Source organism: Lepisosteus platostomus, chromosome 24 (assembly GCF_059453375.1).
Source record: "Lepisosteus platostomus isolate fLepPlt1 chromosome 24, fLepPlt1.hap1, whole genome shotgun sequence".
NCBI classification, from domain to species: domain Eukaryota; kingdom Metazoa; phylum Chordata; class Actinopteri; order Semionotiformes; family Lepisosteidae; genus Lepisosteus; species Lepisosteus platostomus.
In genome coordinates, this window is record NC_142634.1 from 3,971,206 (window position 1) to 3,998,546 (window position 27,341).

The 27,341-nt window shown below is 59.2% G+C and overlaps 2 protein-coding genes across 3 annotated transcripts in view; one reads left to right on the forward strand and one right to left on the reverse strand.

Moving 5' to 3' along the window:
* The window catches only part of sxph (saxiphilin), a 180,856-nt gene extending 166,283 nt beyond the window's left edge, over positions 1-14,573 (reverse strand). Inside the window, exons 1-6 of one of the 2 annotated variants that reach the window (XM_088618662.1) lie at positions 14,226-14,573; positions 12,887-13,209; positions 12,448-12,611; positions 3,058-3,157; positions 2,776-2,952; positions 1,759-1,921 (exon numbers count right to left, since the gene is read on the reverse strand). In XM_088618662.1, the coding sequence (XP_088474788.1) occupies positions 1,759-1,921; positions 2,776-2,952; positions 3,058-3,157; positions 12,448-12,611; positions 12,887-12,941 (659 nt within the window). In that variant the 5' untranslated portion in view covers positions 12,942-13,209; positions 14,226-14,573. Of the gene's footprint in view, positions 1-1,758; positions 1,922-2,775; positions 2,953-3,057; positions 3,158-12,447; positions 12,612-12,886 lie in introns of both variants that reach the window. The other variant, XM_088618663.1, reaches the window with a different exon arrangement.
* Positions 14,574-16,976: 2,403 nt separating this feature from the next.
* The window catches only part of pisd (phosphatidylserine decarboxylase), a 32,474-nt gene continuing 22,109 nt past the window's right edge, over positions 16,977-27,341 (forward strand). Inside the window, exons 1-3 of the mRNA XM_088617893.1 lie at positions 16,977-17,083; positions 17,966-18,012; positions 19,732-19,907. Coding sequence (XP_088474019.1) covers positions 17,031-17,083; positions 17,966-18,012; positions 19,732-19,907 — 276 coding nt within the window. The 5' untranslated portion in view covers positions 16,977-17,030. The remainder of the gene's footprint in view (positions 17,084-17,965; positions 18,013-19,731; positions 19,908-27,341) is intronic.

Sequence of the window (27,341 nt, forward strand, 5' to 3'; positions counted from 1 at the left end):
CCCCCTGACCCAGCAGACTGACCCCACAGCCCCCTGACCCAGCTGACTGACCCCACAGCTCCCTGACTCAGCTGACTGACCCCACAGCCCCCCGACCCACCAGACACACTAGTATAGAGCACTCTGGGGTACAGGACACACTGGGGTACAGGACACACTGGTATAGAGCACTCTGGGGTACAGGGCACACTGGGGTACAGGACACACTGGTATAGAGCACTCTGGGGTACAGGGCACACTGGGGTACAGGACACACTAGTATAGAGCACTCTGGGGTACAGGGCACGCTGGGGTACAGGACACACTAGTATAGAGCACTCTGGGGTACAGGGCACACTGGGGTACAGGACACACTGGTATAGAGCACTCTGGGGTACAGGGCACACTGGGGTACAGGGCACACTGGTATAGAGCACTCTGGGGTACAGGACACACTGGGGTACAGGGCACACTAGTATAGAGCACTCTGGGGTACAGGACACACTAGTACACCACCAGACTGACCCCACAGCCCCCCGACCCACCAGACTGACCCCACAGCCCCCTGATCCAACAGGACTGACCCCACAGCCCCCTGACCCAGCAGACTGACCCCACAGCTCCCTGACTCAGCTGACTGACCCCACAGCCCCCCGACCCACCAGACTGACCCCACAGCCCCCCGACCCACCAGACTGACCCCACAGCCCCCTGATCCAACAGGACTGACCCCACAGCCCCCCGACCCAGCTGACTGACCCCACAGCTCCCTGACTCAGCTGACTGACCCCACAGCCCCTCGACCCACCAGACTGACCCCACAGCCCCCTGACCCACCAGACTGACCCCACAGCCCCCCGACCCACCAGACTGACCCCACAGCCCCCTGACCCAGCAGACTGACCCCACAGCCCCTCGACCCACCAGACTGACCCCACAGCCCCCCGACCCAGCTGACTGACCTGAGTGCTCCCTGACCCAGCAGACTGACCCCACAGCCCCCTGACCCAGCTGACTGACCCCACAGCCCCCCGACCCAGCTGACTGACCCCACAGCCCCCTGACCCAGCAGACTGACCCCACAGCCCCCTGACCCAGCTGACTGACCCCACAGCCCCCCGACCCACCAGACTGACCCCACATCCCCCTGATCCAACAGGACTGACCCCACAGCCCCCCGACCCAGCAGACTGACCCCACAGCCCCCTGACCCAGCAGACTGACCCCACAGCCCCCCGACCCACCAGACTGACCCCACAGCCCCCCGACCCAGCAGACTGACCCCACAGCCCCCCGACCCAGCTGACTGACCCCACAGCCCCCTGACCAAGCTGGACTGACCCCACAGCCCCCTGACCCAGCAGACTGACCCCACAGCCCCCCGACCCACCAGACTGACCCCACAGCCCCCCGACCCAGCAGACTGACCCCACAGCCCCCTGACCCAGCTGACTGACCCCACAGCCCCCTGACCAAGCTGGACTGACCCCACAGCTCCCTGACTCAGCTGACTGACCTGAGTGCTCCCTGACCCAGCAGACTGACCCCACAGCCCCCTGACCCAGCTGACTGACCCCACAGCCCCCTGACCCAGCAGACTGACCCCACAGCTCCCTGACTCAGCTGACTGACCCCACAGCCCCCTGACCCAGCTGGACTGACCCCACAGCCCCCTGACCCACCAGACTGACCCCACAGCCCCCTGATCCAACAGGACTGACCCCACAGCCCCCTGACCCAGCAGACTGACCCCACAGCCCCCTGACCCAGCAGACTGACCTGAGTGCCCCCTGCGTGTTGTAGAAGGGCTCGTTGTCTGACGTCTCACAGAAGGAGTTGCGATGCTGGACGTAGGATTTCCTGCCCTGGCACAGAGCACACAGGCTGGGCGCCATGGCACTGGCTCCTGGGATGCAGCTGGAGTTGAAGAAGGAGCTGACCGCTGTGGACAAGCATGTGGGTCTGGGTCAGAGAGACTGGACACAGGGGTCAGGGTCAGAGAGACTGGACACAGGGGTCAGGGTTAGACAGACTGGACACAGGGGTTAGGGTCAGAGAGACTGGACACAGGGGTCAGGGTCAGAGAGAGACTGGACACAGGGGTCAGGGTTAGAGAGACTGGACACAGAGGTCAGGGTCAGAGAGAGACTGGACACAGGGGTCAGGCTCAGACAGACTGGACACAGGGGTGAGGGTCAGAGAGAGACTGGACACAGAGGTCAGGCTCAGACAGACTGGACACAGGGGTCAGGGTCAGAGAGAGACTGGACACAGGGGTCAGGCTCAGACAGACTGGACACAGGGGTGAGGGTCAGAGAGAGACTGGACACAGGGGTGAGGGTCAGAGAGAGACTGGACACAGGGGTCAGGGTCAGACAGACTGGGCACAGGGGTCAGAGAGACTGGGCACAGGGGTGAGGATCAGAGAGAGACTGGACACAGGGGTCAGGGTCAGACAGACTGGGCACAGGGGTCAGGGTCAGACAGACTGGGCACAGGGGTCAGAGAGAGACTGGACACAGGGGTCAGGGTCAGACAGACTGGGCACAGGGGTCAGAGAGACTGGACACAGAGGTCAGGGTCAGAGAGAGACTGGACACAGGGGTCAGGCTCAGACAGACTGGACACAGGGGTGAGGGTCAGAGAGAGACTGGACACAGGGGTCAGGGTCAGACAGACTGGGCACAGGGGTCAGAGAGAGACTGGACACAGGGGTCAGGGTCAGAGAGACTGGGCACAGGAGTCAGAGAGACTGGACACAGGGGTGAGGGTCAGAGAGAGACTGGACACACTGACCCTGGCTGAGTGGCTGCTCTTCCGCCCAGGGCAGGTAGTTCCGGGAGAGCAGGAATCCTAGCGGGAGACTCCAGCCTGCTGTCCAGCGCGCTCCAGAGTGACAGCTCCGAGTGCCCTGGAGAGACCGGATGCTGAGGCTGGAATTTCGGACCAGAGCCACCGCCAGGACACATCCGCCTGGACCACGGACAGAGGGAAGAGGAAGAGTGGTGAATGAGGACTTCTGGCTGCAGTCCTGAATCCGCGTGATGAGCTGGACTGCACGGCCCTGGTCCTGCTCACCATCTTCATACATCTCCTTGGCAACAGCAATGAGGCCAAACTGCTTGGCGGCAGTGTAGACTTCTCCCGCATCCAGAGTCACAGCATCTGCGCGGTTGGCCTGGAAACCAGATTGTTTAGTGCCTGTTAGCACCAGAACAGGAGAGAGGCGGGAGAGGCAGGGAGAGAGGAGCAGGTGGGAGAGACAGGAGCAGGCAGGAGAGGCAGGGAGAGAGACAGGAGCAGGCGGGGGAGAGACGGGAGCAGGCGGGGGAGGCAGGGAGAGAGGAGCAGGTGGGAGAGACAGGAGCAGGCGGGAGAGGTGGGGGGGGGGACAGGAGCAGGCAGGAGAGGCAGGGGGAGAGACAGGAGCAGGCGGGGGAGAGAGACAGGAGTGGCAGGAGAGAGACAGGGGCAGGCAGGGGGAGAGACAGGGGCAGGAGGGGGAGAGACAGGGAGAGAGACAGGAGCAGGCAGGGAGAGAGATGGGGGAGAGACAGGAGCAGGAGGGGGAGAGGCAGGAGCAGGAGGGAGAGAGACAGGAGCAGTAGGGGGAGAGACGGGGGAGAGACAGGAGCAGGCGGGGGAGAGGCAGGAGCAGGAGGGAGAGTGACAGGAGCAGTAGGGGGAGAGACGGGGGAGAGACAGGAGCAGGCGGGGGAGAGGCAGGAGCAGGAGGGGGAGAGGCAGGAGCAGGAGGGAGAGAGACAGGAGCAGGAGGGGGAGAGACGGGAGAGAGACAGGAGCAGGAGGGGGAGAGACGGGGGAGAGGCAGGAGCAGCCGGGGGAGAGGCAGGAGCAGGAGGGGAAGAGACAGGAGCAGGAGGGGGAGAGACAGGAGCAGGAGGGGGAGAGACAGGAGCAGGAGGGGGAGAGGCAGGAGCAGGTGGGGGAGAGACAGGAGCAGGAGGGGGAGAGACGGGGGAGAGGCAGGAGCAGGCGGGGGAGAGACGGGAGCAGGAGGGGAAGAGACAGGAGCAGCCGGGGGAGAGGCAGAAGCAGGAGGGGAAGAGACAGGAGCAGGAGGGGGAGAGACAGGAGCAGGCAGAAGCAGGAGGGGGAGAGACGGGGGAGAGACAGGAGCAGGCGGGGGAGAGAGACAGGAGCAGGCGGGGGAGAGATGGGGGAGAGGCAGGAGCAGGCGGGGGAGAGGCAGGAGCAGGAGGGGAAGAGATGGTGGAGAGACAGGAGCAGGAGGGGGAGAGACAGGAGCAGGAGGGGGAGAGACGGGGGAGAGACAGGAGCAGGAGGGGGAGAGACGGGAGAGAGACAGGAGCAGGAGGGGGAGAGATGGGGGAGAGGCAGGAGCAGGTGGGGGAGAGGCAGGAGCAGGCGGGGGAGAGACAGGAGCAGGAGGGAGAGAGATGGGGGAGAGACAGGAGCAGGAGGGGGAGAGGCAAGAGCAGGAGGGAGAGAGACAGGAGCAGGAGGGAGAGAGACAGGAGCAGGCAGGAGCAGGCAGGGAGAGAGACGGGGGGAGAGACAGGAGCAGCCGGGGGAGAGGCAGGAGCAGCCGGGGGAGAGACAGGAGCTGGCGGGGAGAGGCAGGAGCAGGAGGGAGAGAGACAGGAGCAGTAGGGGGAGAGACGGGGGAGAGACAGGAGCAGGCGGGGGAGAGGCAGGAGCAGGAGGGAGAGAGATGGGGGAGAGACAGGAGCAGGAGGGGGAGAGGCAAGAGCAGGAGGGAGAGAGACAGGAGCAGGAGGGGGAGAGACAGGAGCAGGCAGGAGCAGGCAGGGAGAGAGACGGGGGGAGAGACAGGAGCAGCCGGGGGAGAGGCAGGAGCAGCCGGGGGAGAGACAGGAGCAGGCGGGGAGAGGCAGGAGCAGGAGGGAGAGAGACAGGAGCAGTAGGGGGAGAGACGGGAGAGAGACAGGAGCAGGAGGGGGAGAGACGGGGGAGAGGCAGGAGCAGCCGGGGGAGAGACGGGAGCAGGAGGGGAAGAGACAGGAGCAGGAGGGAGAGAGACAGGAGCAGGAGGGGGAGAGACGGGAGAGAGACAGGAGCAGGAGGGGGAGAGACGGGGGAGAGGCAGGAGCAGGAGGGAGAGAGACAGGAGCAGGAGGGGGAGAGACGGGGGAGAGACAGGAGCAGGCGGGGGAGAGACAGGAGCAGGCGGGGGAGAGACAGGAGCAGGAGGGGGAGAGACAGGAGCAGGAAGGGGAGAGGCAGGAGCAGGAGGGAGAGAGACAGGAGCAGGTGGGGGAGAGACAGGAGCAGGAGGGGGAGAGACGGGGGAGAGGCAGGAGCAGGCGGGGGAGAGACAGGAGCAGGAGGGGAAGAGACAGGAGCAGGAGGGAGAGAGACAGGAGCAGGAGGGGGAGAGACGGGAGAGAGACAGGAGCAGGAGGGGGAGAGACGGGGGAGAGGCAGGAGCAGGAGGGAGAGAGACAGGAGCAGGAGGGGGAGAGACGGGGGAGAGACAGGAGCAGGCGGGGGAGAGACAGGAGCAGGAGGGGGAGAGACAGGAGCAGGCAGGAGCAGGCAGGGAGAGAGACGGGGGGAGAGAGACAGGAGCAGGAGGGGGAGAGACAGGAGCAGGAGGGAGAGAGACAGGAGCAGGCAGGGAGAGAGACGGGGGAGAGACAGGAGCAGGAGGGAGAGAGACAGGAGCAGGAGGGGGAGAGACGGGGAGAGGCAGGAGCAGCCGGGGGAGAGGCAGGAGCAGCCGGGGGAGAGACAGGAGCAGGAGGGGGAGAGACAGGAGCAGGCAGGAGCAGGCAGGGAGAGAGACGGGGGGAGAGACAGGAGCAGGAGGGAGAGAGACAGGAGCAGGAGGGGGAGAGGCAGGAGCAGGCGGGGGAGAGACAGGAGCAGGAGGGAGAGAGACAGGAGCAGGCAGGGAGAGAGACGGGGGAGAGACAGGAGCAGGAGGGAGAGAGACAGGAGCAGGAGGGAGAGAGACAGGAGCAGGAGGGGGAGAGACGGGGGAGAGACAGGAGCAGGAGGGGGAGAGACGGGGGAGAGACAGGAGCAGGAGGGGGAGAGACAGGAGCAGGCAGGAGCAGGCAGGGAGAGAGACGGGGGGAGAGACAGGAGCAGGAGGGAGAGAGACGGGAGCAGGAGGGGGAGAGACGGGGGAGAGACAGGAGCAGGAGGGGGAGAGGCAGGAGCAGGCGGGGAGAGAGACAGGAGCAGGAGGGGGAGAGACAGGAGCAGGAGGGAGAGAGACAGGAGCAGGCAGGGAGAGAGACGGGGGGAGAGACAGGAGCAGGAGGGAGAGAGACAGGAGCAGGAGGGGGAGAGACGGGGAGAGGCAGGAGCAGCCGGGGAGAGAGACAGGAGCAGGAGGGGGAGAGACGGGGGAGAGACAGGAGCAGGAGGGGGAGAGACAGGAGCAGGAGGGAGAGAGACAGGAGCAGGAGGGGGAGAGACGGGGGAGAGACAGGAGCAGGAGGGGGAGAGGCAGGAGCAGGAGGGGGAGAGACAGGAGCAGGAGGGGGAGAGACAGGAGAAGGCAGGAGCAGGCAGGGAGAGAGACGGGGGGAGAGACAGGAGCAGGAGGGAGAGAGACAGGAGCAGGAGGGGGAGAGACGGGGGAGAGACAGGAGCAGGAGGGAGAGAGACAGGAAGAGGCAGGGAGAGAGACGGGGGAGAGAAAGGAGCAGGAGGGGGAGAGACGGGGGAGAGACAGGAGCAGGAGGGGGAGAGAGACGGGGGAGAGACAGGAGCAGGAGGGGGAGAGACAGGAGCAGGAGGGGGAGAGAGACGGGGGAGAGACAGGAGCAGGAGGGGGAGAGAGACGGGGGAGAGACAGGAGCAGGAGGGGGAGAGACGGGGGAGAGACAGGAGCAGGAGGGAGAGAGAGACGGGGGAGAGACAGGAGCAGGAGGGGGAGAGACGGGGGAGAGACAGGAGCAGGAGGGGGAGAGACGGGGGAGAGACAGGAGCAGGAGGGGGAGAGAGACGGGGGAGAGACAGGAGCAGGCGGGGGAGAGGCAGGAGCAGGAGGGGGAGAGACGGGGGAGAGACAGGAGCAGGAGGGGGAGAGACAGGAGCAGGAGGGGGAGAGACGGGGGAGAGACAGGAGCAGGAGGGGGAGAGACAGGAGCAGGAGGGGGAGAGGCAGGAGCAGGCGGGGGAGAGACAGGAGCAGGAGGGGGAGAGACGGGGGAGAGACAGGAGCAGGAGGGGGAGAGACGGGGGAGAGACAGGAGCAGCCGGGGGAGAGAGACGGGGAGAGGCAGGAGCAGGCGGGGAGAGAGGCAGGAGCAGCCGGGGGAGAGACAGGAGCAGGAGGGGGAGAGACAGGAGCAGGAGGGGGAGAGACAGGAGCAGGCAGGAGCAGGCAGGGAGAGAGACGGGGGGAGAGACAGGAGCAGGAGGGAGAGAGACAGGAGCAGGAGGGGGAGAGGCAGGAGCAGGCGGGGGAGAGACAGGAGCAGGAGGGAGAGAGACAGGAGCAGGCAGGGAGAGAGACGGGGGAGAGACAGGAGCAGGAGGGAGAGAGACAGGAGCAGGAGGGGGAGAGGCAGGAGCAGGCGGGGAGAGAGACAGGAGCAGGAGGGGGAGAGACGGGGGAGAGACAGGAGCAGGAGGGAGAGAGACGGGAGCAGGAGGGGGAGAGACGGGGGAGAGACAGGAGCAGGAGGGGGAGAGACAGGAGCAGGAGGGAGAGAGACGGGAGCAGGAGGGGGAGAGACGGGGGAGAGACAGGAGCAGGAGGGGGAGAGACAGGAGCAGGAGGGAGAGAGACAGGAGCAGGAGGGGGAGAGACAGGAGCAGGAGGGAGAGAGACAGGAGCAGGCAGGGAGAGAGACGGGGGGAGAGACAGGAGCAGGCGGGGAGAGAGACAGGAGCAGGAGGGGGAGAGACGGGGGAGAGACAGGAGCAGGAGGGGGAGAGACAGGAGCAGGAGGGAGAGAGACAGGAGCAGGAGGGGGAGAGACAGGAGCAGGAGGGAGAGAGACAGGAGCAGGCAGGGAGAGAGACGGGGGGAGAGACAGGAGCAGGCGGGGAGAGAGACAGGAGCAGGAGGGGGAGAGACGGGGGAGAGACAGGAGCAGGAGGGGGAGAGACAGGAGCAGGAGGGAGAGAGACAGGAGCAGGAGGGGGAGAGACGGGGGAGAGACAGGAGCAGGAGGGGGAGAGGCAGGAGCAGGAGGGGGAGAGACAGGAGCAGGAGGGGGAGAGACAGGAGAAGGCAGGAGCAGGCAGGGAGAGAGACGGGGGGAGAGACAGGAGCAGGAGGGAGAGAGACAGGAGCAGGAGGGGGAGAGACGGGGGAGAGACAGGAGCAGGAGGGAGAGAGACAGGAAGAGGCAGGGAGAGAGACGGGGGAGAGAAAGGAGCAGGAGGGGGAGAGACGGGGGAGAGACAGGAGCAGGAGGGGGAGAGAGACGGGGGAGAGACAGGAGCAGGAGGGGGAGAGACAGGAGCAGGAGGGGGAGAGAGACGGGGGAGAGACAGGAGCAGGAGGGGGAGAGAGACGGGGGAGAGACAGGAGCAGGAGGGGGAGAGACGGGGGAGAGACAGGAGCAGGAGGGAGAGAGAGACGGGGGAGAGACAGGAGCAGGAGGGGGAGAGACGGGGGAGAGACAGGAGCAGGAGGGGGAGAGACGGGGGAGAGACAGGAGCAGGAGGGGGAGAGAGACGGGGGAGAGACAGGAGCAGGCGGGGGAGAGGCAGGAGCAGGAGGGGGAGAGACGGGGGAGAGACAGGAGCAGGAGGGGGAGAGACAGGAGCAGGAGGGGGAGAGACGGGGGAGAGACAGGAGCAGGAGGGGGAGAGACAGGAGCAGGAGGGGGAGAGGCAGGAGCAGGCGGGGGAGAGACAGGAGCAGGAGGGGGAGAGACGGGGGAGAGACAGGAGCAGGAGGGGGAGAGACGGGGGAGAGACAGGAGCAGCCGGGGGAGAGAGACGGGGAGAGGCAGGAGCAGGCGGGGAGAGAGGCAGGAGCAGCCGGGGGAGAGACAGGAGCAGGAGGGGGAGAGACAGGAGCAGGAGGGGGAGAGACAGGAGCAGGCAGGAGCAGGCAGGGAGAGAGACGGGGGGAGAGACAGGAGCAGGAGGGAGAGAGACAGGAGCAGGAGGGGGAGAGGCAGGAGCAGGCGGGGGAGAGACAGGAGCAGGAGGGAGAGAGACAGGAGCAGGCAGGGAGAGAGACGGGGGAGAGACAGGAGCAGGAGGGAGAGAGACAGGAGCAGGAGGGGGAGAGGCAGGAGCAGGCGGGGAGAGAGACAGGAGCAGGAGGGGGAGAGACGGGGGAGAGACAGGAGCAGGAGGGGGAGAGACGGGGGAGAGACAGGAGCAGGAGGGGGAGAGACAGGAAGAGGCAGGGAGAGAGACGGGGGAGAGACAGGAGCAGGAGGGAGAGAGACAGGAGCAGGAGGGGGAGAGACGGGGAGAGGCAGGAGCAGGCAGGGAGAGAGACGGGGGGAGAGACAGGAGCAGGAGGGAGAGAGACGGGAGCAGGAGGGGGAGAGACGGGGGAGAGACAGGAGCAGGAGGGGGAGAGGCAGGAGCAGGCGGGGAGAGAGACAGGAGCAGGAGGGGGAGAGAGACAGGAGCAGGAGGGGGAGAGACAGGAAGAGGCAGGGAGAGAGACGGGGGAGAGACAGGAGCAGGAGGGAGAGAGACAGGAGCAGGCAGGGAGAGAGACGGGGGAGAGACAGGAGCAGGAGGGAGAGAGACGGGAGCAGGCGGGGAGAGAGACAGGAGCAGGAGGGGGAGAGACAGGAGCAGGAGGGAGAGAGACAGGAGCAGGAGGGGGAGAGACAGGAGCAGGAGGGAGAGAGACAGGAAGAGGCAGGGAGAGAGACGGGGGAGAGACAGGAGCAGGAGGGAGAGAGACAGGAGCAGGAGGGGGAGAGACGGGGAGAGGCAGGAGCAGGCAGGGAGAGAGACGGGGGGAGAGACAGGAGCAGGAGGGAGAGAGACAGGAGCAGGAGGGGGAGAGACGGGGAGAGGCAGGAGCAGGCAGGGAGAGAGACGGGGGGAGAGACAGGAGCAGGAGGGAGAGAGACGGGAGCAGGAGGGGGAGAGACGGGGGAGAGACAGGAGCAGGAGGGGGAGAGGCAGGAGCAGGCGGGGAGAGAGACAGGAGCAGGAGGGGGAGAGACAGGAGCAGGAGGGAGAGAGACAGGAGCAGGAGGGGGAGAGACGGGGAGAGGCAGGAGCAGGCAGGGAGAGAGACAGGAGCAGGAGGGGGAGAGACGGGGAGAGGCAGGAGCAGGCAGGGAGAGAGACGGGAGAGAGACAGGAGCAGGAGGGGGAGAGACGGGGGAGAGACAGGAGCAGGAGGGGGAGAGACGGGGAGAGGCAGGAGCAGGCAGGGAGAGAGACGGGGGGAGAGACAGGAGCAGGAGGGAGAGAGACAGGAGCAGGAGGGGGAGAGACGGGGAGAGGCAGGAGCAGCCGGGGGAGAGGCAGGAGCAGGAGGGGAAGAGACAGGAGCAGGAGGGGGAGAGACAGGAGCAGGAGGGGGAGAGACAGGAGCAGGAGGGGGAGAGACGGGGGAGAGACAGGAGCAGGAGGGGGAGAGACGGGGGAGAGACAGGAGCAGGCGGGGGAGAGAGACGGGAGAGAGACAGGAGCAGGAGGGGGAGAGACGGGGGAGAGACAGGAGCAGGAGGGAGAGAGACAGGAGCAGGAGGGGGAGAGACGGGGGAGAGACAGGAGCAGGAGGGAGAGAGATAGGAGCAGGAGGGGGAGAGACGGGAGCAGGAGGGGGAGAGATGGGGGAGAGACAGGAGCAGGAGGGGGAGAGGCAGGAGCAGCCGGGGGAGAGGCAGGAGCAGGCGGGGAGAGAGACGGGGGAGAGACAGGAGCAGGAGGGAGAGAGACAGGAGCAGGAGGGGGAGAGACGGGGGAGAGACAGGAGCAGGAGGGGGAGAGACAGGAGCAGGAGGGGGAGAGACGGGGGAGAGACAGGAGCAGGCGGGGGAGAGAGACGGGAGAGAGACAGGAGCAGGAGGGGGAGAGACGGGGGAGAGACAGGAGCAGGAGGGGGAGAGACGGGGGAGAGACAGGAGCAGGAGGGGGAGAGACGGGGGAGAGACAGGAGCAGGAGGGGGAGAGACAGGAAGAGGCAGGGAGAGAGACGGGGGAGAGACAGGAGCAGGAGGGAGAGAGACAGGAGCAGGAGGGGGAGAGACGGGGAGAGGCAGGAGCAGGAGGGAGAGAGACAGGAGCAGGCAGGGAGAGAGACGGGGGAGAGACAGGAGCAGGAGGGAGAGAGACGGGAGCAGGCGGGGAGAGAGACAGGAGCAGGAGGGGGAGAGACAGGAGCAGGAGGGAGAGAGACAGGAGCAGGAGGGGGAGAGACAGGAGCAGGAGGGAGAGAGACAGGAAGAGGCAGGGAGAGAGACGGGGGAGAGACAGGAGCAGGAGGGAGAGAGACAGGAGCAGGAGGGGGAGAGACGGGGAGAGGCAGGAGCAGGCAGGGAGAGAGACGGGGGGAGAGACAGGAGCAGGAGGGAGAGAGACGGGAGCAGGAGGGGGAGAGACGGGGGAGAGACAGGAGCAGGAGGGGGAGAGGCAGGAGCAGGCGGGGAGAGAGACAGGAGCAGGAGGGGGAGAGACAGGAGCAGGAGGGAGAGAGACAGGAGCAGGAGGGGGAGAGACGGGGAGAGGCAGGGAGAGAGACAGGAGCAGGAGGGGGAGAGACGGGGAGAGGCAGGAGCAGGCAGGGAGAGAGACGGGAGAGAGACAGGAGCAGGAGGGGGAGAGACGGGGGAGAGACAGGAGCAGGAGGGGGAGAGACGGGGAGAGGCAGGAGCAGGCAGGGAGAGAGACGGGGGGAGAGACAGGAGCAGGAGGGAGAGAGACAGGAGCAGGAGGGGGAGAGACGGGGAGAGGCAGGAGCAGCCGGGGGAGAGGCAGGAGCAGGCGGGGAGAGAGACAGGAGCAGGAGGGGGAGAGACAGGAGCAGGAGGGGGAGAGGCAGGAGCAGGAGGGGGAGAGACGGGGAGAGACAGGAGCAGGAGGGGGAGAGACGGGGGAGAGACAGGAGCAGGCGGGGGAGAGAGACGGGAGAGAGACAGGAGCAGGAGGGGGAGAGACGGGGGAGAGACAGGAGCAGGAGGGAGAGAGACAGGAGCAGGAGGGGGAGAGACGGGGGAGAGACAGGAGCAGGAGGGAGAGAGATAGGAGCAGGAGGGGGAGAGACGGGAGCAGGAGGGGGAGAGACAGGGGAGAGACAGGAGCAGGAGGGAGAGAGACAGGAGCAGGAGGGGGAGAGACGGGGGAGAGACAGGAGCAGGAGGGGGAGAGACGGGGGAAAGACAGGAGCAGGAGGGAGAGAGACAGGAGCAGGAGGGGGAGAGACGGGGGAGAGACAGGAGCAGGCGGGGGAGAGAGACGGGGGAGAGACAGGAGCAGGAGGGGGAGAGACGGGGGAGAGACAGGAGCAGGAGGGGGAGAGACGGGGGAGAGACAGGAGCAGGCGGGGGAGAGGCAGGAGCAGCGGACCTGGATCTTGCCGATGCAGTCCGCGGTGCTGGGCGCCAGGATACAGGACAGCTTGGCGAAAGCGGCCACAGCCGCCGCGGGCAGCACCGCCGCCAGAGCCCGGGCCAGGTCCGCACACTTCCTCTGCTCCCGGTCCGACACGCAGCACCAGCGGAACTTCTTGCCTGCGGAGGGAGAGAAAGTGACCCCTTTGGTGCCCGGATTCCGTCCTAACAGAAGACTTTTAACTTTCAGCTCAACTAATTGAATTGAGCTGTAATCGCTTGATAAACCCCAGTTCTGCCGATCACTTCGGCGATGAAGGCTCAGCCGGAGCACAGACTCCTGCTGGCACTGATGATGACCTCTGGTTACCTCATTATCTACGGACTGCCGGCTTGTTTTCTTCAGTGTTAAACCCAACTGGAGGCGAAGTCTCGTCGCTCTTATAGACGCGTACCTGCAGTGTGGCACGAGCACGCGACGAGAATCAGGGCGATGAGCGCTGTTCTCATGGTGCAGTTTGTTCCAGTCCCTCTGTCCGTCTGAGCCCGTCCGCTGTCCGCCTGCGTCTCTCCGAGCCCGTCCGCTGTCCGCTGTCCGCTGTCCGCCTGCGTCTCTCCGAGCCCGTCCGCTGCCCGCTGTCCGCTGTCGACCTGCGTCTCTCCGAGCCCGTCCGCTGTCCGGGAGCGACTTCACCGCGTGCGTCACACCGGCCTGGCGTCCTGCGACCACAGAGCGCGCGTCTGCGAAAACACTCTCGCCTCGAGAAATTCCTCGGAGCTGCAGGAGTCAAGGAAAAAGGTGTTTTTCTGCGAGAAAGGATTTTTGAGCGTGCATATGGGAAACATTTCCGGTTCCACTGCAACCCGGGTCACATCTGTCAGAGAGCCGACTCTTGAAACGCGTGCCAACCCGGACCGGAGGTTCTGAAAGAGCTCGGCTTTGTGCACTATGCACGCATGCGTTCCAACTTCAGACCCACCCGTGTCCACTTGGAAATCAAAGCAGCCACATGTTTATAATCTAATTGTAATCTAATGGGGAAATATTGGCTCTGTAAAAATTACGATCATGAAACGGTGATGACTTCAGGGGTATGGCCTTACTGAACCATGCTATTATGTCCACAAAAACAGAAAGATCATCAGTCACGAGATACGAAGTTGTGCCACGCCTGTTATTCCAACCAAGAGCTACACACAGTGACACATCAGCCAAGCCCTACGCACAGTAACACACCGGCCAAGAGTTACGCACAGTAACACATCGGCCAAGAACTACGCACAGTAACACATCAGCCAAGAGTTACGCACAGTAACACATCAGCCAAGAACTACGCACAGTAACACATCAGCCAAGAACTACGCACAGTAACACATCGGCCAAGAGCTATGCACAGTAACACATCAGCCAAGCGTTACGCACAGTAACGCTGAGGACACCGATAGATTTCTGAACTGCTTTTGTTTCCCCCTTTTTAATGAATACAATTTAGAACAGAAAACACTCGGATCCCATTCTCTGTAGCACTGCTGGTATTCATGAGAGTGCGAGGTTTTCCGTGTTTGTGTGAGTCCAGAAGGAAGCACCCCGGAGGCCCCTAGCCTGGAGCTGGTATCGCAATCACGGGCGAGGAGCTGAAACACAGAAACATCTGCCCGCCACATTACTGCCTGTTCAGCAGGAATAAGGTGACACAGGAACTCAGGAAGATAAATGGGATAAAAGGTGCTGTATAAACGCAGTTTGTCAGACAGTTGCAGACTAAATCTTGTTTTAGAAGTGCACGTGTTTACCAGCGGTGCCTCTTCCAGAGCGCCGAGCCCAGACTCGTCCCGGAAGGGCGGCCGGACAGCCCAGCGCGGCGCACTTCAGGATGCTGACTGATGGGGAATAATGACTCTTCGCCGGCTGACACCTCTGTTCTGCAGTGCTAAATCCGCGTGTTGTTCTGAATGCTCGCGGGCTGTTTCACGAAGCACGTTTATCTAATTAAGGCTTTTCTCAGTTTAGCAGGATTGCAATAACCAGATAACTGAGTTTCTCTGGTTTCAGTTTTCTGGTTAAAGCGATTCAGGTTTTAACAATATGAGGAACTGCGCGTTCACGCCGCACTTCAGACGAGCTAACTGCGCGTTCACGCCGCACTTCAGACAAGCTAATGGCAATTGCGCGTTCACGCCGCACTTCAGACAAGCTAATGGCAATTGCGCGTTCACGCCGCACTTCAGACACGCTAACTGCGCGTTCACGCCGCAAGGGAGAAAGGAGCGTCAAATCCTTCATCAGAGCCGGCGGCGGCGACAGAACGAGCGTCTTCATCCAGTGACCATGAATTACTCTTTCTGGAAAATAAAACAGCTATCAGGTTTAAATCAGCTGAAGCCAAAGAAGACGCCTGGCAAGGAACGGCGCGATAAAGTGTGCGATGATAAAACAGGCATTTTCGACATTAGTACAGCATTGAAGAGCTGCTCCTCTTGACGCCGTTGTGCAGGTGTACAGTATTGTCCTGATGCTGACGTAGCTGACTGTCACAGCGCCCAGTACAGCAATATCATCCACAGGGCTGCTGTACAGCACAGAGTGGTGCACTAGCACCAGCGGCCATATCACTCTGCAACTCACAGCTGGCAGCCCACTGAAGCCCAGCAGTGTGAGCCTGGCCAGTACCTGGAGGGGAGACTCCTGGGAAAGCTAAGGCTGCTGCTGGAAGAGGTGTTAGTGGGGCCAGCAGGGGGCGCTCACCCTGCGGTCCATGTGGGTCCTAATGCTCCAGTATAGTGACGGGGACACTATACTGTAAACAGGCGCCGTCCTTCGGATGAGATGTAAAACCGAGGTCCTGACTCTCTGTGGTCATTAAAAATCCCAGGGCGTTTCTTGAAAAAAGAGTAGGGGTGTAACCCTGGCCTCCTAGCCAAATTTCCCCCTGGCCTTTACCAGTCATGGCCTCCTAATAATCCCCATCTCTGAACTGGCTTCATCACTCTGCTCTCCTGCCCACTGAGAGCTGGTGTGTGGGGAGCGGACTGGCGCACTATGGCTGCCGTCGCATCATCCAGGTGGTGAGACTGGAGCAGGAGCCATCGTCATTAGCAGTCCTTTACTGGGCTGTTGTCTTTTCCCCAACACGTTCTGTTCTGGGCATCAAGTAGTTGAGGTGAGACTCCTCCCAGGTTGCAGAAAGCCTTAAGCCAGGTACAAAAGTGACCTAATTATAACTGGGGGGAAAATGAAGCCAGAAGAAATGAGAAAAACAAACACATCCTAAAAAAGAGTGGGCTGCGTCACTAGAAGGGTGTTCAGCTCTGGTGCGCCTCTCTGCTCTGCCACCCGGCTGATCCAGATGTATGGGAGAAGGTCATCACAGCACACAGGTGGAGTGCAGGATCTCTCTCCTTCCTGAGGGTGGCAGTGCTGAGCAGCACAGCACAGGCAACAGGGCTGTCACCTGGCCTGGCTGTGCGGGGGCCCCCGCCCGGACAGAGTCACGTCCGTGTTGCGTCATAGATCACGTGATCCCTACCACAGGAAACAGTGGGCTGATGGAAACTGTGCATTATGAACGCCTGCGTCTTAGGTGACACCCATTGTAGGCACATAGCGTCTAAAAACCTCTTCTGATGGGAATGACAATAATTTGTATCGTCTTTTGTGTAATCAATGTTCATATTTTTAGACTCGGAAAGACTAACAATTTTATTTTTAAATTATTTTTTTAACTGCACATTGATGCTGTGAATTGATTTTCTGTTGAGAAAACTATCAGCCTCGTTTGGCCCTGTGGGGGCTGTAATGGGGATGTCTGAGCAGTCCAGAGCACCTGTCATCTGAGGAACTTCTGCCAGAGAGGTGTAGCTCAAGGTGCATGGCAGTAGGGAACAGAAGCTACATTTACAGTGGACAGAATTGTATATGAGAATATTACCAGCTACTTTATGAAGCCCTTTCTATGGTATTTACTAATGTACGGCCTGGAATCGTCACGAATGGACGCAGAAACAATTTCAATGCGAACAGCATTTTCCTCCCTGCAGGAAACACTGTCGCTCCCCTGAAGCGCTTCGGGTCGGCAACAGTAAAAAAAAATACACCAGTCACAAGGAAAACAAATATCGAATACAAATGATCAGCGAACTGTAAAGGGTTTAGGCCTTCACTCTTCTTTCATTCTCTTCAGTAAGCTCTCATATCAGCCGGATCCCTGAAGGAATCTGGCCTCGGTTTTTTGCAGCGGACTGACTGGTCTGTGAATCGTATGACTGCACCTGCCCCGGAGCAGGTGACGAGATGAGGATATATTGCTATAATCATCTAACAGGGTGCAGTTTAATCTTGCTTCGTGAAACCGAGTATCTAGACTTTTGCCAACTTGTTTATTAAAATTACCCGGTTAGCAGAGTAATCTCGTTAAACCCGTTAAAGCCTTTTGGGGTAACAGCCTCGAAGCACAGTGAGTGTTGTTACAGCGACACGCAATTAGCACTGTCCGCGTGTCCGTGTTTATCGCTCATTGGCCAGCGGCCACGCATCCTCAGTGACGAAACGCGCAGGGGAGGCGCTGATTGGCTGACCGTGGGCAGGCTGGTTTGGAAAAGATGGCGGCGTCCTTGTTGAAGGTGTCTGCGGGGACTTTGTGCCGCAGGAGCAGGTAACAAGGGATGGCTTGTATTTCATCTTAAACTCCTCGTAGACCCCGAAAGCAGCTGAAGGGAAAAGCGTGTGCTTGGGGTTCTTACGTTTACACAAGCGGACAGTGGCTGGAGGAGCCGTACTGGGATAACGTTCCCTCCTCTTGCAGGGTCAGGGAGCAGTTCGTATTTCACACAGGATTGAGACGCACAGCAGACACGCTGCGGTGGGCGGGTGCGAGTGTTGTATCCGAATAACGTGCCCCGGCGCCGGTGTTTCATCTCACCACCTGGGCAAGAGAGGCGGGTCGGGGCGCCGCCGGGGAGGACGCGGACACCGTGTCGCTCTGAACGGGTTCCAGGCGCACTTTGAGGCCGGGGGCGCGGGGCGGGACACGTCGCTCGCTTGCGGTGGCAGTGACGCCACTCACACGGCCGCTAGCTGCGGATCCTGTTGTCGATAAGGACGGTGAACTTTGGCCCTGGTGTTGCCACCGAGTCCAAATGTCTGGTGTGGTTGGCAGTGTCGGCTGTCGTGTTGAGAGTGTACCCACACGCCTGTGACCCCTGACTGCCTCCTGTCCGTTAGCAGGTAGTGTCGGTGTGTTCACTGCTGCCCCCTCACCGATCAGACAGCAGGCTCCCCGTTAGGAAGGTGCTGACATGGGCGCCACACTCCTGGGGAGACGTGTGGGGCTCCGAAGTGTGTCTCCCCCTGGGGGCTACAAGTATGGAGGGGGACCCATTAATCTCTGGGTCCCCCTGGTTAGATGTGTGTTCATGTGGTCACCTGTCCGGCGCCCGGCCCTGCTGTCCCTTGGTCAGTGTGCAGTGGACTCTCGGACTGACTCTGCTCTCTCTCTCTCTCTCTCTCTCTCTCTCTCTCTCTCTCTCTCTCTCAGTGTGATCGGATGGGGACAGAGGGGACCAGCGCGCGGACTGTCTGGCGGTAAGTGTCAGCCCCTTGTTGTCTGTCTGTCTAGTCCAGCAGGGGGCGACGACGCACATCCCAGCCCCCCTGCCACAGCATGAACGCTACAGTTGTCGCTGGAAGAGGTGTTAATGGGACCAGTAGGGGGCGCTCAGCCTGCAGTCTGTGTGGGTCCTAATGCCCCAGTATAGTGACGGGGACACTAGACTGCAAAAAGGTGCCGTCCTACGGATGAGACGTAAAACTGAGGTCCTGACTCTCTTAAAAATCCCAGGGTGTTTCTTGAAAAGAATAGGGGTGTAACCCCGGCGTCCTGGCCAAATTTCCCCCTGGTCTTGGCCTCCTAATAACCCCCATTTCTGAACTGGCTTCATCACTCTGCTCTCCTCCCCACTGAGAGCTGGTGTGTGGGGACCGGACTGGTGCATCACCCAGGTGGGGCTGCACACTGGTGGTGGTGGAGGGGATCCCCATTACCTGTAAAGTGCTTTGAGTGGAGTGTCCAGAAAAGCGCTATGTAAGCATAAGGAATTATTAATATTATTAAGGTCTCCTGTGCCTGTCTGGCACGGTATGCATTTACTGTTGTAGTTCCTCAGAACAGCCCATAGGTGGCAGAGCTGTATTTTACAGGTTGATTAAAACTTCCCTGTGTGCCAGTGGCCTAGGTTCACTCTGCAGTCTTTATAAAAAATGATACAAATCCCTCTACTTCACAAGTATTAAAAATCATCTAATGTAATGGCTGGAAGGCTGCCAGTTCGTATCCTATGGCCGGCAGAGGAATCCTACTCCGTTGGGCCCCTGAGCAAGGCCCTTAACCCCACCTGCTCCAGGGGCGCTGTACAATGGCTGACCCTGCACTCTGACCCCCAGCTTCTCTCCCTGTCTGTGTGTCTCATGGAGAGCAAGCTGGGATCTGCGAAAAGACAAATTCCTAATACAAGAAATTGCATGTGGCCAATAAAGTGATCTTATCTTAATAAATTGTGTACAAATTAGTTTGACTTTGAGGTTTTAATTCAGTCATTGAGATCAGTGTACGTCAGTCTGATCCACTCCAGGACTTACCAAGAGCTGACACAGAGGTGAGGTTTCTGGGTGAATTAGTATACTGAGCATCAAAAGGAACATCTCTCTCGATGCACATGTTTGTTTTTAAACAGTATGCAGGTCCTGAACATTATCGGTCAGGGCAGGAGAGTCCAGTGGCCAGTAGGCTGCACTGCTGGGGCTTGATGACAGCCGGACCGCAGGGCGCCACTCTGCTAGGGTCTTGGGACCTTCTTGCGGGCTCGTCTCGGGGTGACTGCTGGACAGCGCGTGTCCACGCTGCACTGGGGACGCCCTGCCTGCCAGTTGGACGCGCTGGGCTGACTGGTGAACGGGCTGCAGGGGGCAGCGGGACAGGAGCCCGCAGAGCTGCTCCTCTGTCTCTGCCCTGGGGCTGGGGAGACGTCCACGAGCATCTTGGGTCTGATCCACAACACTTGCTCCACAAAAAGATTATTTGCCTAATAACGTTGAGCATTTGTAGCTATGGGATAGATTTCTTTGATGCTCAGTATATGAACACACACAGAGTTAAAAGGTATGAAATTCCCATTTAACCCATACAGCCTGGACATAGGCCCAGCAGCTCGCGGTAAACCTGGAACGGCTCAGGCTGCCGCGTGCCGGGGGGCTGCTGCTGGGTCTCGGGCACATGTGAAAGCGAGCTCCGTGTGTTTCCTGCAGGGGGGCGCCGCCTGCACGCCGCCTCGCTGTCGCTGGGGGCGCGCGTGCGGCCCCTGTACGTGCTCCTGGCGTCGGGCGGCGGGTACGCGGGGTACACCCAGTACGGGCGCTACAGAGACCGGCGGCTGGAGCAGCTGGGCATCGAGGTCTCGCCGCGCCTCGCCAACGAGCTGCAGGTAGGCACGAGCGTCTTCGCGGGGGGGAGACACACAGCCGAACCACAGCGCCCCCTTCTGTCCTGGCATGTAGCAGCACAGACGGGGGTCACCTCCAGGGTGCCCCTTTCCCACGCCGCGCGCAGGACTCTGCTCCTGCAGGGGGGACGTGGCTGCATTTAGACGTCGAGGGCAGTAAAGGAGCAAGTAAAGGTTTGTTCCCTGCTGAAAAGAAACGCAGCGTTGTAGCATGATGTAGCTGCGACAACTACTTTTCTTCTAAATTCTCTCTATTCACTGTAGGTTTCATTTCACCCCTCTCTTCGCCCATCCTGACCTCACACCTCCTGATTGGCCAGGAGCCCTGCTCCTGCCCCTCGCTCCTCCTCTCTCCCAGCTTTTGTTCTCCCGCTACATTACCTTTGGTTACTGCCCTGTCTTTCTCACACCCGAAGAAGGCTCCACGGCCGAAACGTTGGGTGTTCTTTCTCCTCTTTTCAGCATGGAATAAACCTATTACTTGTTCCTTTGCAGCCTGATGCAGCTGACCCACCTGACCTACTGCAGCCACCTACTTGAACTGTTGAGGCCAGTATTGGGCTGTTAAGGCCACAGTCTCACACTTGTCTGAAAGGCAGCCCCTTGTGCTGGACTGCGCTTCTCAGCCTGGGTTCTGAGCGCGGCTCGTCTGTGCCTGACAGGAGGGGGCGCTGTGATTGGGCGGGGGGCCCGTCCGCCGATGGAGTCTGTGCGTTTGTTGAGCCGCGCGTCCTCCTTTATTGCTGTTGCGCATGCAGCAAGGTGAAGCAGGTGATCACGAGGCGGGGCCTGCGCTCTGGATGCTGGGATTCCGTGTGTGTGTGTACGTGCGTGCGTGGAATTCGTCCACTTCCTGGGAATTGGGTCAAAGAGACTTGAGCCGGATAGAGGGAGGAGCACCGACACATCCCTGTCCAGTATGCTCCTGTCAGCTCCTTAATTGCTTACTGGGTAATTAGAAGGATGAGTGTAGCAGCTGAGCTGCTGGCTGGACCAGGCCCTGTGTTGAGTGCCTCTGAGTGGACGTCCAGGGTTCCAGTAGTAGCTGTAGTGGAAGTCATTATTACCATTCCACCACTGTTGCTGTGTGTCACATCTACATTCGCATTGAGCCTATTTTCCACCTCGGCCAGAGCTGTTGATCGCCGGGTGAGAAATGTCCCGTCACCCGGATGTTTGCGATGATGAGAGAGAGAGAGCAGGCTGGGGAGTATTTGCTCAAGAGCCACACCTGCAGCACGAGTGGAGTCCTGCCTGGACACGCTGGCTCCATCAGGCTGATTGAATGGTGATTGTTATAAACCAGGGCTTGAATTTCGGCGCGGGTGTGCAGCACAATTTTAGTTATTCCTGCATTTATAATGCGGGAATTTTCCACACACATTTATTGGCAAGCTGTCTCCCACGTCGAATGAGCCTAAATCAATCCACGCGTATTGAACTGAAGGACTGAGGTTTCCCAGCATTTTGCACGGCACTCCTGCAGGATTCGGTGACGTTACAATATCTGTGTGGTCGCTTTGCGCATCTCGCATTCGTTATAGGCGGACGAATAGCAGTGGAAAATGGGTTGATTTTGATTCGGAATCGGTTAACGTCCGTTCAGCGCAAAAGCTTCAAAATCTAGCTGACTAATTTGATCAGAAATGGGAGTGTTGGCCGAAAATAAAGTCTATTTCGGAAGAAGACGAGCTCTCAAGAAAAAACTGCCCCCGAGCTTGGAAAAATGCAATAACGGTGATGAGACTGACAAAAGAAACGGCAGGGGGAAAAGCGCTCGGAGATGAGCTTCAGGGAACGTGGCTGAAAACATACCCGTGGCTCGACACGAAAGACAGAGGAATGAGCTGCTCAGTTTGCAACATGTTCAGTAGTGTGATGTTTCCTGGTTGGTGTTAAAAAAAAAATCGACTGCATTAATTAGACGCTTGACTGCAGTTGCTTGTAACTGAGCTTGTAACTGAGCGCGAGGCACAATCAGATAACAGTGCTGCAGTTGGTGCAATCGAAGCTGCACAATCGCGTGGCAAGAAAAGGGTTAAACGTCCTTTGTTGCAGAGACTGAGGTAGCCAATTTACATTTTTGGGGAACTCGTGAGATTCATGGGGGAAATGGAATAGATAGATAAGACTTTATTGATCCCGAAGGGAAATTGAGGTGTCCTTCGTTAAGACATCTTAAGATTGAGGGATCAAACTGTGGAGACGATCTGGATGGCAAAGGGTTGTCAGAAACGCACCAGGCTATTGCAAGCACACTCTTAGATGACTTCTCCATACGGCGGCCTGTGTTTTCTTTAATATTGGATGAGTCCCCTGATGTAAGTGACAGTAAGCAGCTCATTACCTACATAAGGTAAAAAAAGGTGAAAACAAAGTTTTTAAAAAACTCTGAAATTGCAGATGGGAGGGTAGAAACCTTTGAGCATGAAGCAACTAGTGAGGTGAAAAAATTATAATGGCCGCCAAGGAGTGGTTCAAAATTTCAGGGACTAATTCAGTTCAGAATGAACCGGATTGTACTGCACAGCTTGGCCCTGCTGCAGGTGATGCAGCCTGACCTGTTGAACCATTGAAAAGGGTCTGGCAAGACTTGGCAAGTAAGAAGTAAGAAGCAACAAGCTTCGTGATCTGCAGATACACCTGGAGGAGCCAATACTAGAGTTCACCGCATACAGTGAGGTGGTTGTCAACTCAGAGTGCAGGGTCAGTTGTTCGCAGATCATTAAAGCACTCGCAAAGCGTTTTCAAAAGGAAGACGGGCTTCTCCACAGTCCGGCCTGTGGTTCACTGTACTAAAGATGCACTGGGAGAGATATTAGTCCATCCTGGCAACGGCTTTAAAGGAGACAAACCGTTTGATGGTCAAACATGAAAGCCTGCCTTTACCAACGCGCAAAGCATGGGTTACTTGATGAGGAAGAGAAAAAAAACAAGCATTCTTCTTAAGAAGTTAGGTTCTTGTACCTTCAATGGAGGGGAGTGAAAGACAGATTGGCAACAAGGTAGGACAGTATTTACAATGAAGCTCGTGTTGTGTAATAATTATTTCGATACACTCGTTTCATTGGTCTACTATTGTTCCTGCCCGTGACGCTGAAATCCCCCCATGAGCTGTGGAAAAGGGGGATTCCTCCTCATTTTCGACCCTGAATCTCAAGCCCTGATACACGCAGAGGTGACGCGCTCGCCCTGGGCTGCAGTGGTGTGGCCTCTCCTGGCCGATCGGAGTGGCGTGGTGCCGGCTTTTCTAAAGGCACTCCGAGTGGAAAGAGCTGGCGCAGTGCAGCCTGGAGGCAGCGGTGCTGGAATGCGAACATGACCTTGGATTGCACAAGGCTGCCTTTATATTGTTTTTGTGGCAAAGCTGGACTTGTTGTTCTCTAATGGATTTGTGCCTGGAGTAGAATGACAATGTGATGGGATGGTGTGATGTGGTGCGTGCGCCGTGATTGGTGGGGTGATGCAGTGTGTGTGTGTGTGTGTGTGTGTGTGTGTGTGCGTGCGCCGTGATTGGTGGGGTGATGCAGTGTGTGTGTGTGTGTGCTGTGATTGGTGGGGTGATGCAGTGTGTGTGTGTGTGTGCTGTGATTGGTGGGGTGATGCAGTGTGTGTGTGTGTGCGCCGTGATTGGTGGGGTGATGCAGTGTGTGTGTGTGTGTGCTGTGATTGGTGGGGTGATGCAGTGTGTGTGTGTGTGCTGTGATTCGTGGGTTGATGCAGTGTGTGTGTGTGTGCTGTGATTCGTGGGTTGATGCAGTGTGTGTGTGTGTGCTGTGATTCGTGGGTTGATGCAGTGTGTGTGTGTGTGCTGTGATTCGTGGGTTGATGCAGTGTGTGTGTGTGTGCTGTGATTCGTGGGTTGATGCAGTGTGTGTGTGTGCTGTGATTCGTGGGTTGATGCAGTGTGTGTGTGTGTGCTGTGATTCGTGGGTTGATGCAGTGTGTGTGTGTGCTGTGATTGGTGGGGTGATGCAGTGTGTGTGTGTGTGTGCTGTGATTGGTGGGGTGATGCAGTGTGTGTGTGTGTGTGCTGTGATTGGTGGGGTGATGCAGTGTGTGTGTGTGTGTGTGCTGTGATTGGTGGGGTGATGCAGTGTGTGTGTGTGTGCTGTGATTGGTGGGGTGATGCAGTGTGTGTGTGTGCTGTGATTGGTGGGGTGATGCAGTGTGTGTGTGTGCTGTGATTGGTGGGGTGATGCAGTGTGTGTGTGTGCTGTGATTGGTGGGGTGATGCAGTGTGTGTGTGTGCTGTGATTGGTGGGGTGATGCAGTGTGTGTGTGTGCTGTGATTGGTGGGGTGATGCAGTGTGTGTGTGTGCTGTGATTGGTGGGGTGATGCAGTGTGTGTGTGTGCTGTGATTGGTGGGGTGATGCAGTGTGTGTGTGTGCTGTGATTGGTGGGGTGATGCAGTGTGTGTGTGTGTGTGCTGTGATTGGTGGGGTGATGCAGTGTGTGTGTGTGCTGTGATTGGTGGGGTGATGCAGTGTGTGTGTGTGTGTGCTGTGATTGGTGGGGTGATGCAGTGTGTGTGTGTGTGTGCTGTGATTGGTGGGGTGATGCAGTGTGTGTGTGTGTGTGCTGTGATTGGTGGGGTGATGCAGTGTGTGTGTGTGTGTGTGCTGTGATTGGTGGGGTGATGCAGTGTGTGTGTGTGTGCTGTGATTGGTGGGGTGATGCAGTGTGTGTGTGTGTGCTGTGATTGGTGGGGTGATGCAGTGTGTGTGTGTGCTGTGATTGGTGGGGTGATGCAGTGTGTGTGTGTGTGTGCTGTGATTGGTGGGGTGATGCAGTGTGTGTGTGTGCTGTGATTGGTGGGGTGATGCAGTGTGTGTGTGTGCTGTGATTGGTGGGGTGATGCAGTGTGTGTGTGTGCTGTGATTGGTGGGGTGATGCAGTGTGTGTGTGTGCTGTGATTGGTGGGGTGATGCAGTGTGTGTGTGTGTGCTGTGATTGGTGGGGTGATGCAGTGTGTGTGTGTGCTGTGATTGGTGGGGTGATGCAGTGTGTGTGTGTGTGTGCTGTGATTGGTGGGGTGATGCAGTGTGTGTGTGTGTGCTGTGATTGGTGGGGTGATGCAGTGTGTGTGTGTGCTGTGATTGGTGGGGTGATGCAGTGTGTGTGTGTGTGTGCTGTGATTGGTGGGGTGATGCAGTGTGTGTGTGTGTGTGTGCTGTGATTGGTGGGGTGATGCAGTGTGTGTGTGTGCTGTGATTGGTGGGGTGATGCAGTGTGTGTGTGTGTGCTGTGATTGGTGGGGTGATGCAGTGTGTGTGTGTGTGCTGTGATTGGTGGGGTGATGCAGTGTGTGTGTGTGTGCTGTGATTGGTGGGGTGATGCAGTGTGTGTGTGTGTGCTGTGATTGGTGGGGTGATGCAGTGTGTGTGTGTGTGTGCTGTGATTGGTGGGGTGATGCAGTGTGTGTGCGTGCTGTGATTGGTGGGGTGATGCAGTGTGTGTGTGTGTGCTGTGATTGGTGGGGTGATGCAGTGTGTGTGTGTGTGTGCTGTGATTGGTGGGGTGATGCAGTGTGTGTGTGTGTGTGCTGTGATTGGTGGGGTGATGCAGTGTGTGTGTGTGTGTGCTGTGATTGGTGGGGTGATGCAGTGTGTGTGTGTGTGCTGTGATTGGTGGGGTGATGCAGTGTGTGTGTGTGCTGTGATTGGTGGGGTGATGCAGTGTGTGTGTGTGCTGTGATTGGTGGGGTGATGCAGTGTGTGTGTGTGCGTGCTGTGATTGGTGGGGTGATGCAGTGTGTGTGTGTGCGTGCTGTGATTGGTGGGGTGATGCAGTGTGTGTGTGTGCGTGCTGTGATTGGTGGGGTGATGCAGTGTGTGTGTGTGCGTGCTGTGATTGGTGGGGTGATGCAGTGTGTGTGCGTGCTGTGATTGGTGGGGTGATGCAGTGTGTGTGTGTGTGCTGTGATTGGTGGGGTGATGCAGTGTGTGTGTGTGTGCTGTGATTGGTGGGGTGATGCAGTGTGTGTGTGTGTGCTGTGATTGGTGGGGTGATGCAGTGTGTGTGCTGTGATTGGTGGGGTGATGCAGTGTGTGTGCTGTGATTGGTGGGGTGATGCAGTGTGTGTGTGTGCTGTGATTGGTGGGGTGATGCAGTGTGTGTGTGTGCTGTGATTGGTGGGGTGATGCAGTGTGTGTGTGCTGTGATTGGTGGGGTGATGCAGTTTGTGTGTGTGTGTGCTGTGATTGGTGGGGTGATGCAGTTTGTGTGTGTGTGTGCTGTGATTGGTGGGGTGATGCAGTGTGTGTGTGTGTGTGCTGTGATTGGTGGGGTGATGCAGTTTGTGTGTGTGTGCTGTGATTGGTGGGGTGATGCAGTGTGTGTGTGTGTTGTGATTGGTGGGGTGATGCAGTGTGTGTGTGTGTGTGCTGTGATTGGTGGGGTGATGCAGTGTGTGTGTGTGTGTGCTGTGATTGGTGGGGTGATGCAGTGTGTGTGTGTGTGTGCTGTGATTGGTGGGGTGATGCAGTGTGTGTGTGTGTGCTGTGATTGGTGGGGTGATGCAGTGTGTGTGTGCTGTGATTGGTGGGGTGATGCAGTGTGTGTGTGCTGTGATTGGCTGGGTGATGCAGTGTGTGTGTGTGCGTGCGTGTTGTGATTGGCTGGGTGATGCAGTGTGTGTGTGTGCGTGCGTGTTGTGATTGGCTGGGTGATGCAGTGTGTGTGTGTGTGCGTGCGTGCTGTGATTGGCTGGGCGATACAGTGTGTGTGCGTGCGTGCTGTGATTGGCTGGGCGATGCAGTGTGTGTGTGTGCGTGCGTGCTGTGATTGGCTGGGCGATGCAGTGTGTGTGTGTGTGTGCTGTGATTGGCTGGGCGATGCAGTGTGTGTGTGTGCGTGCGTGCTGTGATTGGCTGGGCGATGCAGTGTGTGTGTGTGCGTGCGTGCTGTGATTGGCTGGGCGATGCAGTGTGTGTGCGTGCGTGCTGTGATTGGCTGGGCGATGCAGTGTGTGCGCGTGCGTGCTGTGATTGGCTGGGCGATGCAGTGTTTGTGTGTGTGTGCGTGCTGTGATTGGCTGGGCGATGCAGTGTGTGTGTGTGCGCGTGCGTGCTGTGATTGGCTGGGCGAGGCAGTGTGTGTGTGTGTGTGTGTGTGCGCGTGCGTGCTGTGATTGGCTGGGCGATGCAGTATGTGTGTGCGTGGGTGCTGTGATTGGCTGGGCGATGCAGTGTGTGTGTGTGTGCGTGCTGTGATTGGCTGGGCGATGCAGTGTGTGTGTGTGCGCGCGTGCGTGCTGTGATTGGCTGGGCGATGCAGTGTGTGTGTGTGTGCGTGCGTGCTGTGATTGGCTGGGCGATGCAGTGTGTGTGTGTGTGCGCGTGCGTGCTGTGATTGGCTGGGCGATGCAGTGTGTGTGTGTGTGCGCGTGCGTGCTGTGATTGGCTGGGCGATGC